The sequence below is a fragment of the Pongo abelii genome, chromosome 21, assembly GCF_028885655.2.
Source record: "Pongo abelii isolate AG06213 chromosome 21, NHGRI_mPonAbe1-v2.0_pri, whole genome shotgun sequence".
Lineage (NCBI taxonomy): Eukaryota > Metazoa > Chordata > Mammalia > Primates > Hominidae > Pongo > Pongo abelii.
In genome coordinates, this window is record NC_072006.2 from 50,662,343 (window position 1) to 50,679,391 (window position 17,049).

Here is a 17,049-nt window from a genome sequence, read left to right on the forward strand (position 1 = left end):
TTGCAAAGAAATAATTGTGCTTTCTTTTTACTTGGATTAGTGGGGAAAAACAAGTTGGGAGCATAGCTGAGTGAAGACAGGGCCACTATAAACTCCCAAATCTGGGAGCTATGACTTCCCCTCGAACTGGTGGGGGATACTGGCAACATTCTGACAATGTCTAAAAAAACAGAAGTGAACAACAGTCAGAAGAGAATCAACAGGAGTGCCACCGCTGTTTTGCAAAGTTCAGCTTCCTTACATGGTGTAGGTTGGTTGGAAGTGAAGTAAAAACAACGGAGACGGGAGAAACACTGCTCCAATGGGTTCATTTGTCTTATGGTCTCAGTATCTGGTAAAATGTTTTAGGATGTGATAAGAGTCTTAACAAATAAAGGAAAAAAGCCCCTGAATTTACTGAATACCTAACCCAGGTTGGCCACTATGCTGGACCTTTTTAAAATCTCCTTTGATCCTCACAGTGTGAGAGGTGAAGATGATTAACCTATTCTAGAGATGAAGAAACTGAGGCCAGAAAAGACTAGGTTACTTGCTGATGGCAGAGACCTAGTATGCAGAAGAGCCTGGATTTGAACTGATATTCCAAACTCACACCTGTGTGATATTTCTTACAAATCACCCACAGTGCATCGTCGGTTCAGTGAGCATTCATTCAACAAGTACTAATTGAGCCTCTACTTAAATCAAAACAGGGGATACAACAATGATTGGTCTCTGTTTCCAGGGGGCTCTATGTTCAAAATGGGCAACAGATAATAAAAATCCAGTATTTTATATAATTATCATAGGTACAGAGACTACTGGGCCCATGTAAGAAAGCATCTAATTTTGCCTGGTACCACCCTGGTATGGGAAGACTGGGAAAATCTTCATTTTAACCTAAGGGGCAGAGAGAGTTACAGAGGATTTTAGGCAGGAGCATGACATGATCAAGTCTGAATGATGGGAGAAATTCTGGCAGGAGTGTGGAAGAGGTGACGAATGAAGAAGCCAACCAGCAGCTTGGAATATAAGCAAAGCAGAGTAGGATTGAAAGACTTAAAATAAGAGGAGAAAAGAGGACAGACAAGTGAAGGGAGGGAGGTGTAGGATCTTTTACTCACACCTGGAGGTGTGAGATGAGCTGTCCCACGGTGATTTCCTCAGCTATCTTCTGGTACAGACTCTGGCTGTTCAAGACCATGCTCTCCAGGATGGCCAGGGACCTCTGAAGGATTGACACGTCCACCATGGGCTGGCTCACATACCCTGCAATCTAGACCCAGAGATGGCACATCAATTGAGAAGCTCAGGGCCCAAGAAAGATAGAAGCTTAGCATCTGATGCTAGCCCTTGAAGCTCTCTCTGCTTCACATTTGGGCAGCTGTTGCTAGGTGGACAGTGGTATCTGGTTTACGGCTACCTGGCCAATGTGCCAGGGATTCCCTTGGCATGGATACCTTAATCTCAGATTATAGTATCCACTTAATCGTGTTTCCTCAAAATCTAAAAGCTTAATTCTTTTTATCAAAATAAGGGTTCCAGTTTGAGAAAGTGGGGTATAAAAAAGCAGAGGATTTTACTGATACTGGGATCTCATTTTCTCTCCATGTACCTCCCCTGACACACACTCCCCCTAAACACACTTAGACTTTGAGAGGTAGAAAGGACCTTGAAGCCTTTTACTCTAATCCTTCTTCTCAGTCCCCATTATAATATCCTTGACACATGGTCATTTCACTTGTGTCCAGTGTCAGGGAGTCCCAGTGTCCTAAGCCAATGATAGCTGAAGTTCTAGGGCAGCAGACAGAATATTATTCATTGGTTTTAGTTCAGTTTTCTGAATTGACACTGCTCCTTTGTGTAAAAGAAAGGAGGGTAAAACCAGAAGTACCCTCTCCTACCCACTGAACTTAGTCTGACAATCCAAACAGGCTACCTTGCAGATTTGTAAATAGAAGGCAAATTTATAAATGAAATGCACATTTTTTTTTTAATATACAAAGAGAAGAGAGAGCTCAGGAAGTCGGTCAAGACTCAGGGCTAGTACTGGTTGACTGGCTGGCTTTATCCCCAGTTTCACTGACAATCTAATTCTACTTTGATCATATTTAGTTCTGACAGTCCAGTTCCATCTCAGTGCAGGCCCTGAGAATATAACAAAATGCAAATCTTTCAGAAGCCACAGAAGACCAGAGCCTGAGGATGAAAAATCTGGCCCCAGGGAATATAAAGCTGATCTCACCAGAATGGCGATATTGCCTGTATCTCCCCTTAAGCCCTGTGAACTGGCAGCTGAGGGAGGAGAGAAAGATAGAATGTTGGAGGCCTCACCTGCTTAATAAAGGTGATTGAAACCATGTCCCAGGAGACAATGCCATGGTCCATGAGCTCTAGGAAGGCAGTCAGGGTGAATGCGAGCATCTCACTGTAGCTGAGACACGTGCAACACACACACAAAATAGACAAAGATTCAGATCGGGAAACACAGGTGTGAGGGCAGCCACAAAAAAGATGAATTTTAATGTGAACACCCCATGGGAAATCAGTCGATGCAACTGTAACTGTAAGTGCCTGTGTGCACACCTAGCCAGTGTAGAGCACATTCAGCCCAGGTATCTATTGCAAAAAAAAAAAAAAAAAAAATGCTGCTGGGTAATTAGATCTTCCTTCTCCATATGCTTCATCCCAGGCACACAGAATCACTTATCTATTTCCCAAGACCAAAGAAGACACTGGACCTTTGTCAAACTCCAACACCTGTTGGGGGAACCTAAGGAAGCGTAAGTGCCATGTTAACCTTTGGGCCAAGAGGCAGTAGAGTGCAAGAGATGGGTTCAGTTCCTGTCCACCTTACTAACCAAGCAAATTTTATCTTTTCAAAATTCAATTTCTTCCTCTGTAAAATCAAGTTAGTCTCACAGCGTTAACCTCACAGGGTTGTGGAGACGGCAAGATGATGATGTATGCAAAGCTCTTATTCTAGTGCTGGTACAGAATAAGGATTAAAATGTTTTCTTTTTTCTCTTCTCCTTATACAGTTAATCCTTTATACATCTGTACAGTGCTCTAGAATTAACAGATGATATTCCTATTTACAAAGCATGTTCAGACACATTCTCATTAACAGTACTTCTCACAATAATACTGCAAGGTAACTATTATTATCCTCAGGCTAAAGAGAGTGAAACTAAGGCCAGTCTAACCCTGCACCCTTGGGAGACTGTAGAACTATGTCAGTGCTGATGGCAGCTGAAGGCTTCAGGACTTCAGTACAGCTGGAAGATCCAATATGTAAAACAAATATCTATGATCAGTTACTCGATTTGGCTGACAATTTCAATAGTTGATCTATGGGCTAAGATTTCTGACTCCCTCTTTGGCAGGTTACGCTCCAAGCACCTGTTTACTGACTGCTGCTCATAAGGCACAGCTGCCCACCGCATGCATGTCAACTCTGGGGTATGATGAAGATGCTTGTGGGTATCACAAAGTTCTGGTCTCCTCCTCCCTGTGCAAAAGTGTGGCAGGGAGATGGTGAATGGGTAGGTTGAAACCTGTGGTAAACACAAAGGAAGGCCTGTGTGTGTGTGTGTGTGTGTGTGTGTGTGTGTGTGTGTGTGTTTGTGTATGGGGTGGGAGGTGACTGGAGAGGGAGGAGCAGGGGATGATTACAAACAGACACCGGGGAGATACTGGACCATCTGCTCACTAACCCTCATCAGACCAAACATTTCCAGCAATTAACAGGTCTGTCACGACGTGACCGCTCTCCTTCTGACTTCTCTAGCCCCTAGTACTGTGCTCACTTGGCACAGTACTGTTTTGTACTATTATTTAATTTGTGAGAGCTCAAACAGACTACACGATTTAGAACCACAATATGGAATTATATCTCTCGGTATGGACTCTAGTGCTTGGCACACTGCTCTGCACACAGGTGGTATTCAATAAACTCCTTATTTGACTCAAGGGAAATAAGACTAGGACACTCTGTGGGATGTAGTAAATCGTCGAAGTCCTTGGAACGAGACCTTAGTCATACTTACTGGGACAAGAGCTTGGTTCCACTTTCCACGAGCCTTGTCAGCACAATGATGCCATCCATGTTGATGAACTCAGTAGCGAAAGTCACGTCGGCAGAGAGCTTGGCCAGCTCCTTCATGGCATCCAGCCGGGTCTCCATGTTGGATGACTGGGTCCTCTCCATCAGCTGGCGTGCAGCCCGGGACTAGGAGGCCAGGGACAAGATATGTGCCATCTGCTCCTTGGAGCAGGTTACTACTCTGTGGATAGCTCACAGAGGCCCTTCTGTGGACATCCAAACATGAGGCAGAACTAGTTTTTTCACACAGCTTAGGAGTTGCTAAATAAATGTTTGTGGAATCAATCAGGGAGTTATTAGTATGCCAAAACCAATCTGTAGTTATCTGCATCTTTTCTGTACCGCTTTGGTCTATGGATTTAAAAAATTCCTACCAAGGGAATACTGGAGGCATCTAGGAGGCCCACTAACGATGGTAAGTCACAGAGAAACAGATACTGGTTTAATAGAGGAAGGTTTTCTATTAAAGCTGTCTGCCTGGGTGCAGTGGCTCATGCCTGTAATCCCAAGGCTTTGAAAGGCCAAGGCAGGACTGCTTGAGGCCAGGAGTTAGACACCAGCCTGGACAACAGAGTGACACCCTGTCTCCACAAAAAATTTTTAAAAATGAGCCAGGTGTGTTGGTGCACACCTGTAGTCCTAGCTACTCAGGAGGCTGAGGTGGGAAGACTGCTTGAGCCCAGGAATTCAAGGCTGCAGTGAACTAGGACTGCACCACTGCACTGCAGCCTGGGTAACAGAGCAAGACTCTCTCTCAAAGATAAAAAATAAAATAAAATTGGCCAGGCACAGTGGCTTACACCTGTAATCCCAGCACTTTGGGAGGCCAAGGCAGGCAGATCACGAGGTCAGGAGTTCGAGACCAACCTGACCAACATGATGAAACCCCGTCTCTACTAAAAACACAAAAATTAGCTGGGCATGGTGGCATGCGCCTGTAATCCCAGCTACTCAGGAGGCTGAGGCAGGAGAATTGCTCGAACCCAGGAGGCGGAGGCTGCAGTGAGCCGAGACTGTGCCACTGCACTCCAGCCTGGGCAACAGAGTGAGACTCCATCTCAAAAATAAACAAATAAAATAAAATTTATAAAACTGTTAGACAGTAGAAGAGGTTTCTCTTGAGGTATTAAGCTCCCTGTCAGCAGAAGCAATCAAGGAGAATCTGGACAACCATCTGTCAAAGATGCTGTAGAAGGGATTCTTGCATTGGGTGAAGAATTTAATCTGATGTCCTCTAAGGTCCCTTTTAATCCTAAAATGTGAAAAGCCTGGCAATTTTTTAAAAACTTTCTCTTAAAATCCATATGATTGTTCCTCAAAGTGACAGTTCTGGGGAAACTTTAAGAACATCAAGGAGCCAGAAACAATTTTCCAATGTTTTTTGAAAATGAAGGCTGGTGAAGACAAAACCTCCTCCTAGCACATGAACTTTTCCTAGCAGGATGCCTGCCTCCTTTTCTGCAAGCTGCGGCTAAAATCCCTCCTCTAGCATTCACTGGGCTTTCCTTCTGCTGAGCTCGTTACTACATAGTGCCTCACAATTTATTGTTTCATCATTCTCTGTTTTTTGGGTGTTAATTTAATGTTCTCCACTAGAAAGCAAGAGACTTAAGAACAAAAACACTCCTGTCTTCTTTACTTTTTCTCAGTGTTAAGCAAGTGACTGGAGCCCAATTCCTGCTGCCGCCAAGGAGTCAGGCCTGCTGGCCCTCTCCCCTTTGCCTCTCCTCTTTTACTGTTACAAAACTGGCCCTTCAAAGCACAGTGCTCTCTGCAATACAGACGCCCTCACTATCTCTACAGTGGAGAAAATGTGCGCCACGGGAAAAGGTCATAGCATAGAACAATCTGAAGAGCACTGGTCTGCATCCCACTTAGAAACCTCCAACTCCAAATGTCAATTTTCCTCCTGAGACAGCATTTCTGGGCTGCTGCCTCCCGCTCCAGAGAGATGTGCTTCTGGGAAAGTCAACTACACTGTGCAAGAGGTCTGTGAAATGCGTCGGCACTTCCATAAAAGTGAGTAACTCCCAGACTGTCGTATTAAATTACCAGAGCTTAGGAGGGAAGAATGAAGTCCTTAAGATGAGAAGAGTTCAGGAGAAGAGGGGGAGGCAGAAGAACATGATGGGAGGATACAGGCCTAGAATCAGACAGACCTGGGTCTGAGAGCGGGCTTGGCTACTTTATTAGCTGTGTGACAAGTGGCAAGTAATTTAACCTTTGTAACCCTCAGTTTCCTTGCCTACAGAATGGGGCTATCAAGAGTACCTATCTCATGGGATGTCTGTGAAGACTAGATGATTTAATTACACAAAGTATTTAGCAAAATACAGGCATTCAGTAAACGCTGGCTGATATCACTTCATACCTCCCCTCCTCTCAGATGAACCAGTCTCTCTCTGCACCAAGAAAAGAGGTGCCATCATGCCCCTAATTTTCTGGCTGCCCTTCTACAAATGTAACCAAAGGTGCAACCATATTGGCTGTCTTCCTCATGGGCCTAGCAGTCAAAGTGATTCCCTCTACCTGGGCTTTGAGTCCTTCCTCTCCTGGTCCACTAAGGTCCTGTTCTATTGATTAGCTGCTTTCCTGCACCTTCAACCTTCCTCTCTTCCATCTGAACACATTCTTAAGGGCACATAAAAAATTGCAACAGAAAACAACCACCACGAAGGGTCAGAAAGGTGGGGAACTGGGCAGATGGGGACAGGAGTTGCGGGGAGACCTTTTGCTACATCTCTGTGAATATTTTTGATTTGTGAAACACATGAATGCTTTACCTGCTTTTAAAAAGCGCATCTTTTTGACTCCACGTCCCCTTCGCGTTATCACCTTCTCTGTTTTCTTTTAAAACTAAGCTTCTTGATACAGCAGTAGACTCAAAGTCCTTACTGTTTTACCTTTCTTTTACTTGACCCACTTCAGTCTGGCCACCTGGCCTCCCCACCATAACTTTTTTGTGAATATCACCAGTGTCCTCTAACCTCCCAAGTCATTAGACAGCTTTTCTGCTCTCAGTTTACTAAATCTCTCTGCTTATTAAAAACTGCAGACCATACTCTCCTCAGTCCTGACACTCTCCCTGCCCAAAGCTCCTCAGTCACTTCACCTTCTTGGTGTTCTTTCTACCCTTCTGGTTGCTTCCTTAGTGACCTTTAAGGGCTGCTCTTGCAGAAACCAGGGTCATCCTCCATTCTCCCCTTTCCTTCCACATCCAGCATATCACCATACTCATAAAGCTTACCTCCTAGATACTCTTCATATCCATCCTTTCATCTCCATTACCGTTTGCCTTCACTGGGCTGTTAACATTCCTTATTAGCCTCTTCAAAGGCTCCTGCTACCACCAACCTTCTTCTTAAGGCCCATCTTCCACATGGTCACTAAAGTGATCTTTCTAAAACTTAAAATCTAAACATAACATATCTTCCTGCTTAAAATTCTTCAATGTCCCCAGTTTTCTTCTGGACAGAGTTGAAACCTATGAGTAGGCCATCAAGGAACCTTGAATATCTGGCTTCTCAATGACTGCTACAAGCCTCCAGCCACCCAGCACTCCTGCTTTTCCCAAACACAGCATACCTCTGTGCCTTGGCATATGCTGATTTCTCTGATTGGAATACTTTTCCTTTTCTTATTTCTCTAGCTAATTCTTGCTCATCCTTTAACATCTGAGCTAAGTGACCCCTTCTCTGGCAAGACTTTCTGGAAATCTCCAGGCTGAGTTAGGTGGTCCCCTTTGTGAGGTCCCATAGCTCCCTAAGCAACTTTCTCTCAAGACCCTTGAGACAGGCCTTCTATTGCATTTGTTTACTCCCCACTAGGTGGTAAGAACCAAGACAGACTTATTTTCCTGTACTATTTCCTGATACAAAAAGACTGACTTTCTTATCTCCAGAGTCCTTATTTCTAGAACAGAGCCTGACCCATGGTAGGTGCTCATATTTGTTTGTGACATGAATAAACTCCTAAGGAAGGAAGAATACCTACCGGGGAGATAGCCAGTTGTAAGATTGTCCCATTCTTAATGTCACTGCGAGTCTAGGTAGTGAAAAACAAACAAAAAAAGTAACTAAGATAAAATGTTAAAGTGGTACAAGCAAGTTGAATCAACAATAATGTTTTGTCTTTTTTACAGTAGATGTAACTGAGGCTCTTCAGTTGGGCCCTCTTCTCCTGCTTATTCCTTGGCAAAGAGTTTCTAAGATCCTCTTCTAGCACCCTGGGCACTCAGGAAGTAAAAGCCACCTTTTTCTAGCCACTAGGGAAGAACAAGGGCGGTGTTTCCCAGTCTGTCCAGAGAGTGACTCTTTACCCAACACATGGAAGCTACCTGGATGCTGAGTGAAGATAAATAGTGCCATCTCCTTGGGTCGTTTACTTCCAAGCAAGGCCCATATTGATTTTGCCTCTCCCTGTACTAACCTGTTCGGTGATGTACAGCTGAGGACCATCTGCGTAACGGAGGGTATAATACTCTGGGTTTGGCAACGACCACCTATGCAAGAGAAAAACAGTATATCCCACTTGGCCACTCTCTTGTCCAGAAGCTGCTCATAAGTAATTTTCAATAGAGTTGCTCAAGGGATTGGGTGGCCTATTTGGAATACAGTGGAAAAAAACAAAGCTTTAGGTTGTCATGTTGAAAAAATCATGGCCTCAGCCTTTTGTAAAGATGAGCACCACAATAGGAGGTGTGCAGAACTGAGAAGGGGTCTCAGATCCTACCTCAATAGGGCAATGCTAGACTTTAAGGAAAAAATTAAGAAGTATAAACGTCTTACAGGTATGGTTGTCAACTGTACTGCCTTCCCAAGACAATGATTCCCAAGACCCCCATGCTGAGGACCTGCCTAACTGGAGATCCTTCCCAGAACTCCCCTCAAGGTGTGGCAGTGCTCTTTCAGTCGGAGCTGCCACTGTTGAAAACGAGGTCCGTTTCAACCTACCCATCACAAACTTCCTTGATAATGGATGCCAGGGGCCGTTTCTGAAAGAGAGAGAGAGAAAGCCTTCAACAGCAGCAACATCCTACTCATGCCAAGGTTCTGACAAGAGGGCTGCCAAGCAGGGTCAAGCTGGGGCATGAGAATGAACTTCTTTCCTAATAGCTTTTGTTGAAGAGGAGGCCTCTCCCAAGCCATGGTGACCGACCTTCCCTAGGGTGGGCCAGGCCCAAAGCTTAGCCTTCCTGTTGCTGGTTCTTACTCTTGATGCCGGTGATCCCCATCCCTCAAGATGTCCTCTGCCATGCACTCCCCAGGTGCCTTTCCTTGAACCACTGCTTCTCACTTCAGGAGCATACCTGGTCGATTTCAAGGAGCTGGGCGTTAGCACCTGGCCACTCAATGGCCACTTTGACAATGTCTGACGGTGGTGGCATCGTTCCCAATGGGCTCTAATTCTGCGAGACAAAAACACAGACACGGCTGCCTGGGGAGAAAGAATCAGAAAGGTGGAAAAAGAGTTTTCTGATTTCTTCATTTTTCACTCTTGTTACATGTTTTGAAGAGTCTGAAGACAGACACTGCATAAAGTAACAAATGAAACTACTTGGTTTGAATTTTTCTAGATCATACCACAACTTCTGCTTGGGATTTTGTCTCTTGAGATTAAATCAGCAAGAAGAAATGGGACAAACTATCTATCATCCATAGATCACCCAGTAGCAAGATGTGCCAATGTGGCGCTTCAGTTTAAGAGTCAAGAAGACTCAGTGGTAGAGGAACGTATTTACTGCAAATTCCTGTCTTGAGACCTTGGGAGGGGAGAAGCATATGCTCCGAGACAGATAAGAATAGACAGCCTTTTCTTGGTTGAGTGGTTAGCTGGAGGAGCCAGGCTACTTCTTTCTGCAGTCATCCTAGGAAGATCCCAGCGTCAGCAGGGCCCAGCTACATGCTCTCTTGCTTCCTCCGCACTCATCGATGCCACTCCTTTCCCCTCAAAGGACACAATGCAAAGCCGCCTCTGTGTGGGACGACATCAGAAAATGGGGAAGATAACTGGGACAGGAAATGCTATTTTTGTCCCTACTGCCAAGGGCAAGGGCGGCTGACAACTCAAGTAGAGGGAGGTAAGGATATCCTCACACAAGGGCCCCTCTCTTATAAGGACAAGGCTTTGCAAGTACCTCTGACCCCCTCCCCCACTTCTCTCCAAAATAAAGGAAAATAAATCATCCTGAGCAAGTCTGGAAGATGGGCCCATGTGACTGGTATCCTAGGCAACTCTGATAGCTTACTGGTATTCCAAGCAGTAACTAAAGCATTCTCTCTCCAAGGTCTGACGAAGGGAAGTCACTTGGCTGATGGATTATTTCAATGTATATTTACACTCCTTGCCTACAGGTTCAGGAGAGGCCTCTCTCTTAATGAAAAAGACCTTTCTGCAGCCTCCAGGTTTAGCCATTCACCCACAATTCATGCCTCGCTAATGGGGACCACCTGCCTCTCCTGGCGTACAAAGCATAGCTGTCGCAAGTCTATTATGCATGTATGCTATCAATTTTTCAGCCCAAACACAGATGTCAGTTCTCACAGCCTGGTAAGTATAAACCTCTTAGATGAAAAGGAGTAAAAGTCCTGTCCCCCACAAGCCCACCGGCCTCAGAAAGAGGGATGCTTTCATGACCATTTCCTAGTCAGGATGGGGTGCTTCAGAAGTCTACTGTCATAAAAAGCCAGCATTTTCAGAACATGACAATGTAAAGGAACTAGTTTTCCAAGTGCTTTCACTTATTTTGTTGTGTCCTCCCAGCAGCCCCACCAATTAGGCAGAACAGGATTATCACCTCCATTTGAAGATGGCACAACTAAAGCTCAGTGTTTTGTTAAGTGCCCAAGGTCACCCAGATAGTAAGTCATAACGGTTGAAAGAACTTGGACTGGCTTTGGCCAATGCTTTCCCCTTTTCCTCTGAGCCAGCCTCAACTTCTGTCCACTGCAATTAAACACAGCCTAAAGGGATTGAAGTGGGTTGGCCTTATGGCCCCCAAAGCTTCCATAACTTCTGCAGCTCATGGCAGAATTTTTCACATGTAATTTTTATGTGCCTAGACACACGACAAACCTCAGAAAAGAAACTGGCCCTATCTGCATAATTTCTGGGGAGAATGCTCTGCTCCAGTTACAGCAAGACAGAGAGTTCTTGTTCTAGGGGTGGCGCCATCAATCTCTGGATGCCTAGAGATGCATCCTTATCCTTATCGGCAAAGCTGCTGCAATTAGTAGACAGGACTGCACGGTTGTGAGGTCAATTTTAAAAACTGAGATATAATTTACATACAATAAAATGCAGAAGGCTTAAGGGTACATATGTTTGTATATATAAATATACATCATATAAATATACACATGCATCTCCCTGTAACCAGCACGCAAAACGAGACACTGAACATTTTCATCACCCTAGAAAATAACTTCATACTTCCTCTTCCCGTCAATCCTTCCAGTCCTTTAAAGGGGAATTTCTGACTTATCATCATCCATGAGTTTTGCCGGTTTTTGTACTTCATATAAATGGAACTATACAATATGACTTTTTAGATCATTTGTTTAGTTTGGCTTCTTCTTATTTTTAAAATAAGCAGGCACAGAAGGTACAACAGAAAGAGCACTGGGCTGGGATAATTGTCCCTGCTGAAACAAGTGACTGGATTTAGAACCAAAGGCCTCAGGACCCAATCCTAGGTCTTTCACAATGTATACATGTCCCTTTAACCAAATCTCAGTTTTCTTCTATTGAAAGATGTGAGTGTAGAACTAAAGCATGTCTCAGGTGCCTTCTAAGTCTAAAAGTCCATGATCCTTAAGTGGAATTTTAAAAATCCAAGTGAGGATGCCCATTTTAAAGTCCTTACCAAATGAAGTTACACTCTTCCTTAATTTCGATGGTGCTGCTAAGAAACAAACCACATGATTTTTAACGCCTTTCTGAACACCGACTTTGGAGATTAAGCTAAAGCTCATTAGGTTATAGCTATTATTTTCTCTTGACCCCATATGACATATCCTAGATTGACTCTCTCTTTATTAAAGTTAGCCCTGAATGATTCTCGGCTGTTCAAAAATTCATATACATTTTAAAGCATGGAGATTTGCAACCACCAAACTATTCGAAAGATATTAATAAGCCCCCATTCTCAGTGACTCTCTCCTTCCCACAAAGCCCAGGCAGCCTCTCTGAACTGAATGACACTCTCCACAACTCTGCCATAGCTGTTGGGACCAAAGTGAATACCCAACTTTAGCTGAACTATTCCAGTTCTTTCTCTTGAATTTAAAAGACACAGACTGGCTGGGCGTGGTGGCTCATGTCTGTAATCCCAGCACTTTGGGAGGCCAAGGTGGGTGGATTGCCTGAGGTCAGGAGTTTGAGACCAGCCTGGCTAACATGGCAAAACCCCGTCTCTAGTAAAAATACAAAAAGTGGCTAGGCATGGTGGTGGGCGCCTGTAATCCCAACTACTCGGGAGGCTGAGGCAGGGAGAATGGCTTGAACCTGGGAGGCAGAGGTTTCAGTGAGCACAGATTGCACCATTACACTCCAGCCTGGGCGACGGAATGAGACGCCATCATAAATAAATACACACATATATACATACAAACAAAAGACACAGACTAAGGGAACTGGGTGATAATGACCCTGGAGAAGTAAGATCATAGTAAGCTTCAGAGCGAATACCATAGCAAGCCAAAGATTCGCACGAGCCAAAGATATGGAGAATAAAAAACCAAGAGCCTTTCAGAGGAAGTGATTCTGCAGGAGGAATCCATAAATATCTAAATGAGCTGAGGCCAGAAATCAGAAAGAGATGGGAAAAGCCATTACCTGCTAACTTTCCAGATTATGTGGCTATACTTCCTATGCTCGGGGTACCTGAAAGTCCACTGTATCCTGCCAGTAAAACTCCTATAAATTAAGCTAGTCTATGTTTCTACTCATTGCAACTAATAAGCCTAAGACCACAGCTGCCCCCAAGCTCTGCAGGAACTCTGAAATGGAGGTCTGAGCAGACAGCAGCATCACTGGCATACGATGATGGTACTGGGTAAGCACTTAATTAACAATGGCTGAATTAATGAGAGCAAAACCCATGGGTTTGCTCCGGTTTGCTCTTACCCACTAGATAAGTCTGATTTGTTTGAAACAGATCGGTTATATGGTAACTTCATAGTAATCATATATCTAATAGTAACGTACAGGTAGCCTCTTTATTTTTATTTTTTAAAATTTTTTTTAAAAGATGGAGTCTTGCTCTTGTCACCCAGGCTGAAGTGCAATGGCATGATTTCAGCTCACTTCAACCTCTGCCTCCTGGGTTCAAGCAATTCTCCTGCCTCAGCTTCCTGAGTAGCTGGGATTACAGATACTCACCACCACGCCCAGCTAATTTTTGTATTTTTAGTAGAGACGGGGTTTCACCATGTTGGCCAGGCTGGTCTTGAACTCCTGACCTCAGGTGATTCATCTGCCTCAACCTCTCAAAGTGCTGGGATTACAGGCGTGAGCCACTGTGCCCAGCCCAGGTAGCCTCTTTATAGTTGATTGCTCACTTCTATATCATTATTATAGTTGATGCTCATAAGAACTCTGAAAAACATTCCTATCTTACAGGTAAGGCAGCTGAAGTTCAGAGAGATTGACAAACTTGTTCTCCATGTACCTCTTTCTACACCTCCCTCCTAAAAGAAGGAAGGAAAGAAAAAAAATGAAGGGAGGGATAAAAAAAAAACAATAAATCAACCCAACACATCAGAACTGGGTCTCAAGCCTAGGTCTTAGGACTCCAAAGCTAGTTCTCATCCCCCTATATAATACTTCCTTAGATGATGACATTAGCTAGCAATTACATAATGCTAAGGCACTATTTTAAGGGCTTTACATATATTAATTCATTTAATCCACACAGCAATGCTGTGCGGTATGTTATTATCCCCGCCTTAGAGATAAGAAAATGAAGGCACAGAGGAGTTAAGTAGAAGGCTCAGTGTCACACAGCTAGCAAGTGGCACAGCCAGAATTTGATACCAGTTTGTCTGGTGTTGCTGGAAAGCCATGAGAAAGCAGGTGGCTCTGCACCTGACCTGCAGCAGGTGCTTTGTGGAGATTTCTGGTTTGTGTATCTGAAACCAAAGCACACTGAGGCTAAGAAACCTTCACAACAAGAACTCACCATTGTAACAGAAGACAGCTCTCCACTGTCTACAGGTGGGCCACACTCCCTCATGTGCTATTTGGTCCTTTACAATCTAGCCATCCTGGACTACGGGCTATTTCTATAAGGCAGTCCATGTTCTTTCAATTCTTCTGTACCTTTGTACATTCTCTTCCTCCTCCTGACTGTCAGAAGAGCTCCTATTCAAGCATCAGAGCCTAGTTTAGATGTTACCTCCTCCTTGTACTAGTCTTAGCTTTCTCTACTTTCCCTGGCAAAAGTAAATAGGATAGGGGCCTCTGTGTTCTCACAGCATCCTGTTCATACTTCTGTTAATGAGTATGATTTTGTCATACTCTATTACAGTTACATATTTACACATCTCCACTAGCTCCTCCTCCAGAACAGGTATAACTCTGCAGTCTCATAACCTAGCACAGCACTTGGTGTCCAGTGAAGGCTCAGTAAGCACCTGTGTCTGCTTAAACCCAATGGCTCTGACTTCTTCCACTCCTGTGAACCAGGCTGGCTCCAAACAGACAGGGACAGGCATGAACTGTGCAGGTTGTCTGGTGTTCCCTCTGTGTCCCAATACCCTCTAACTACAAAGTATTTCCACTGTTTAACAGTTTGTTTTGGCTGGGCGCAGTGGCTCACACCTGTAATCCCAATGCTTTGGGAGGTCAAGTCAGGAGGATCACTTCAGGCCAGGAGTTCGAGACATTCCTCTACAAAAAAATAAAAATTAGCTGGGCATGGTGGCGTGTGCCTGTAGTCCCTAGCTACTCAGGAGGCTGAGGCAGGAGAGTTGCTTGAGCCCAGGAGTTCGTGCAGTGGACTATGATCATGTCACTGAACTCTAGCCTGGGTGACAGAGTGAGATCCTGTCTCTATTAAAAAATAAAAATAAAATAAAAAACTGTTGTTTTCATATCAAACATTAGAATAAGTCTTACTGAAAAATCAGGGTTAGCACCCCTAACTCTAGTTGAAAGAAAGAGGAAAACATCCCTCTGCTTTTCTCCCTATGGAAAAGAAACATCAGGAGATAGGAGACTAGAAATAATTCTGTTCTCCAGATAATATTCCCAGGATAAAGGATCTCCTTATAGGGAACCCTTCCAGCACGTGTTTGCTTACTCCCTTCATTTTCATTCTAGAAAGGAAGTGGAAATTAGGTCAAAGGAATTCAATAACATTGCAAAATTCTCAGGGTTATAAATAGCCTCTTGCTCCGCCACTCAGCAGTACTGTATAGCTCAATTGCAAACCACCAGCATAAGGGAGCTGTAGTTCCATATCCAGGCCCAGAGGGCCCCTTCCGGATTAAACAACTCTCCACCCTTCTACCTTACACTCCTCTTTAAGCATTACAGATATAAGGATGATTTGGAAAACTCAAAATGCTACAAAACAAGAGACAGGCACACATTGACCTGACGACAATTTTACTATAACTCATAAGAATGAAAGGCCAGTTTTTCAAACACAGAGTTGGGAAAAGTAGAGAAAAATAGGAACATTAGTGTTTCCAATGGAGCAGTCTCTAAGTGGCTTCTAGAAGGTGTGCTTATAAAATCAGCACTGTTACAGAAGCCCCATGGAGCTTTATCAATCACCCATGCAGTGACTGCTGCTTCGCGGAGCTGGATTCTGAGAGCAGGCTTGGAAACCCAATCTTAAGGAAGGAAGTGAAAGATGATCTCCTCCTATTAGTAAGGAATTTGGGATGAAGAATGCCAGGTTTCCAGCTCCCCTCCTTCCCCCTATTCCTTTAAGGATAAGAACGGATGTGTACTTTTTGTTCAGTTATTTTGCTTTTGATTTGGTGAAGGAGGCATGGGTAAGTTTGGTTTATGTTTCCTGCAACAGAATGCAACCTCATCAGGAAGGCAAGTTAGAGTCACGCCCTTTCTAATCGAGAACACAATCTCTATAAAGGCTTCCCCCTCTGAAATCTTCTCATCTGAGAAGTGATTCAACTTCCCTTAGTTCAGTCCACTAAATGAGGATCAGACTCTGAGGTACAGAAAAGGGAGGATTTGACTGGCAGAGATTAAGGTTCTTATGTTTACTGCTGGAAACCCTGGGAAGGACCACCATACCAACAGCAGCTGAGGTTTCCCCTTTTTGTTGAAGTGTGTTAGACACAGGACTCATTCACACATGGTTAAAAGCCACAAACTTACATAGAGGCAAAAGTGTGGTGAGAAGGGTTGTGGGGGCAGGGGAACTGTTTGAGTTTCTTCACCTTGATTCCTGCTGTAAGAATGGCCTGGGTCTTCTCTTATCCTGCACAGACACCTTCTGTAGTGTTCCTATACTTAAAGAATAGTGCTTAAGTAAGCTCCTTAGCAAAGCATTCAACTTACTCCAGTTCCACCGTGGCTCTGTGGTGGAACTGGCTTTCAGATTCGCTTTTGCAGATGCCATGTTCTCACCAGACCACCTGTTCCCTGAAAAACCATGCTCTTCTGAGTCTGTATGTTTGCTTGTGCTATTATTTCCTCTTCCTTGTCCAGCTGGCAAACTTCTACTCAACCTTCAAGGCCCAGCTAAGATAATCACTCTTCTGTGTGGCTCTCCTAATCCTCTCACCTCAGGGAAAATTAATTGCAGCCTCATCTGTGATCCCAGTCTTCTGTACATACCTTCATGATCCTACTGATTTACAATTCTCTATGTGCAGTCTCTTCCCTGGCTACGATAGGTGTGATGTGCATACCAGCAGCGGCAGTATCCCTGGGAGCCCGGATCCACCCAGTCAGAATCTGCCTTCAAACAAGATCCTGAGGTGGTGCAA

At 44.2% G+C, this 17,049-nt stretch overlaps 1 protein-coding gene across 11 annotated transcripts in view; it reads right to left on the reverse strand.

Annotated features, from left to right (window-relative positions):
* The window catches only part of ELMO2 (engulfment and cell motility 2), a 40,581-nt gene that overhangs the window by 18,929 nt on the left and 4,603 nt on the right, over positions 1-17,049 (reverse strand). For 3 of the 11 annotated variants that reach the window (XM_054541480.2, XM_054541476.2, NM_001133064.1), the window contains 8 exon segments: positions 9,846-10,057; positions 9,393-9,491; positions 9,037-9,077; positions 8,513-8,585; positions 8,078-8,128; positions 4,029-4,210; positions 2,314-2,413; positions 1,104-1,255 (listed from right to left, as the gene is read on the reverse strand). In XM_054541480.2, the coding sequence (XP_054397455.1) occupies positions 1,104-1,255; positions 2,314-2,413; positions 4,029-4,210; positions 8,078-8,128; positions 8,513-8,585; positions 9,037-9,077; positions 9,393-9,470 (677 nt within the window). In that variant the 5' untranslated portion in view covers positions 9,471-9,491; positions 9,846-10,057. 11 annotated transcript variants of the gene reach the window in all.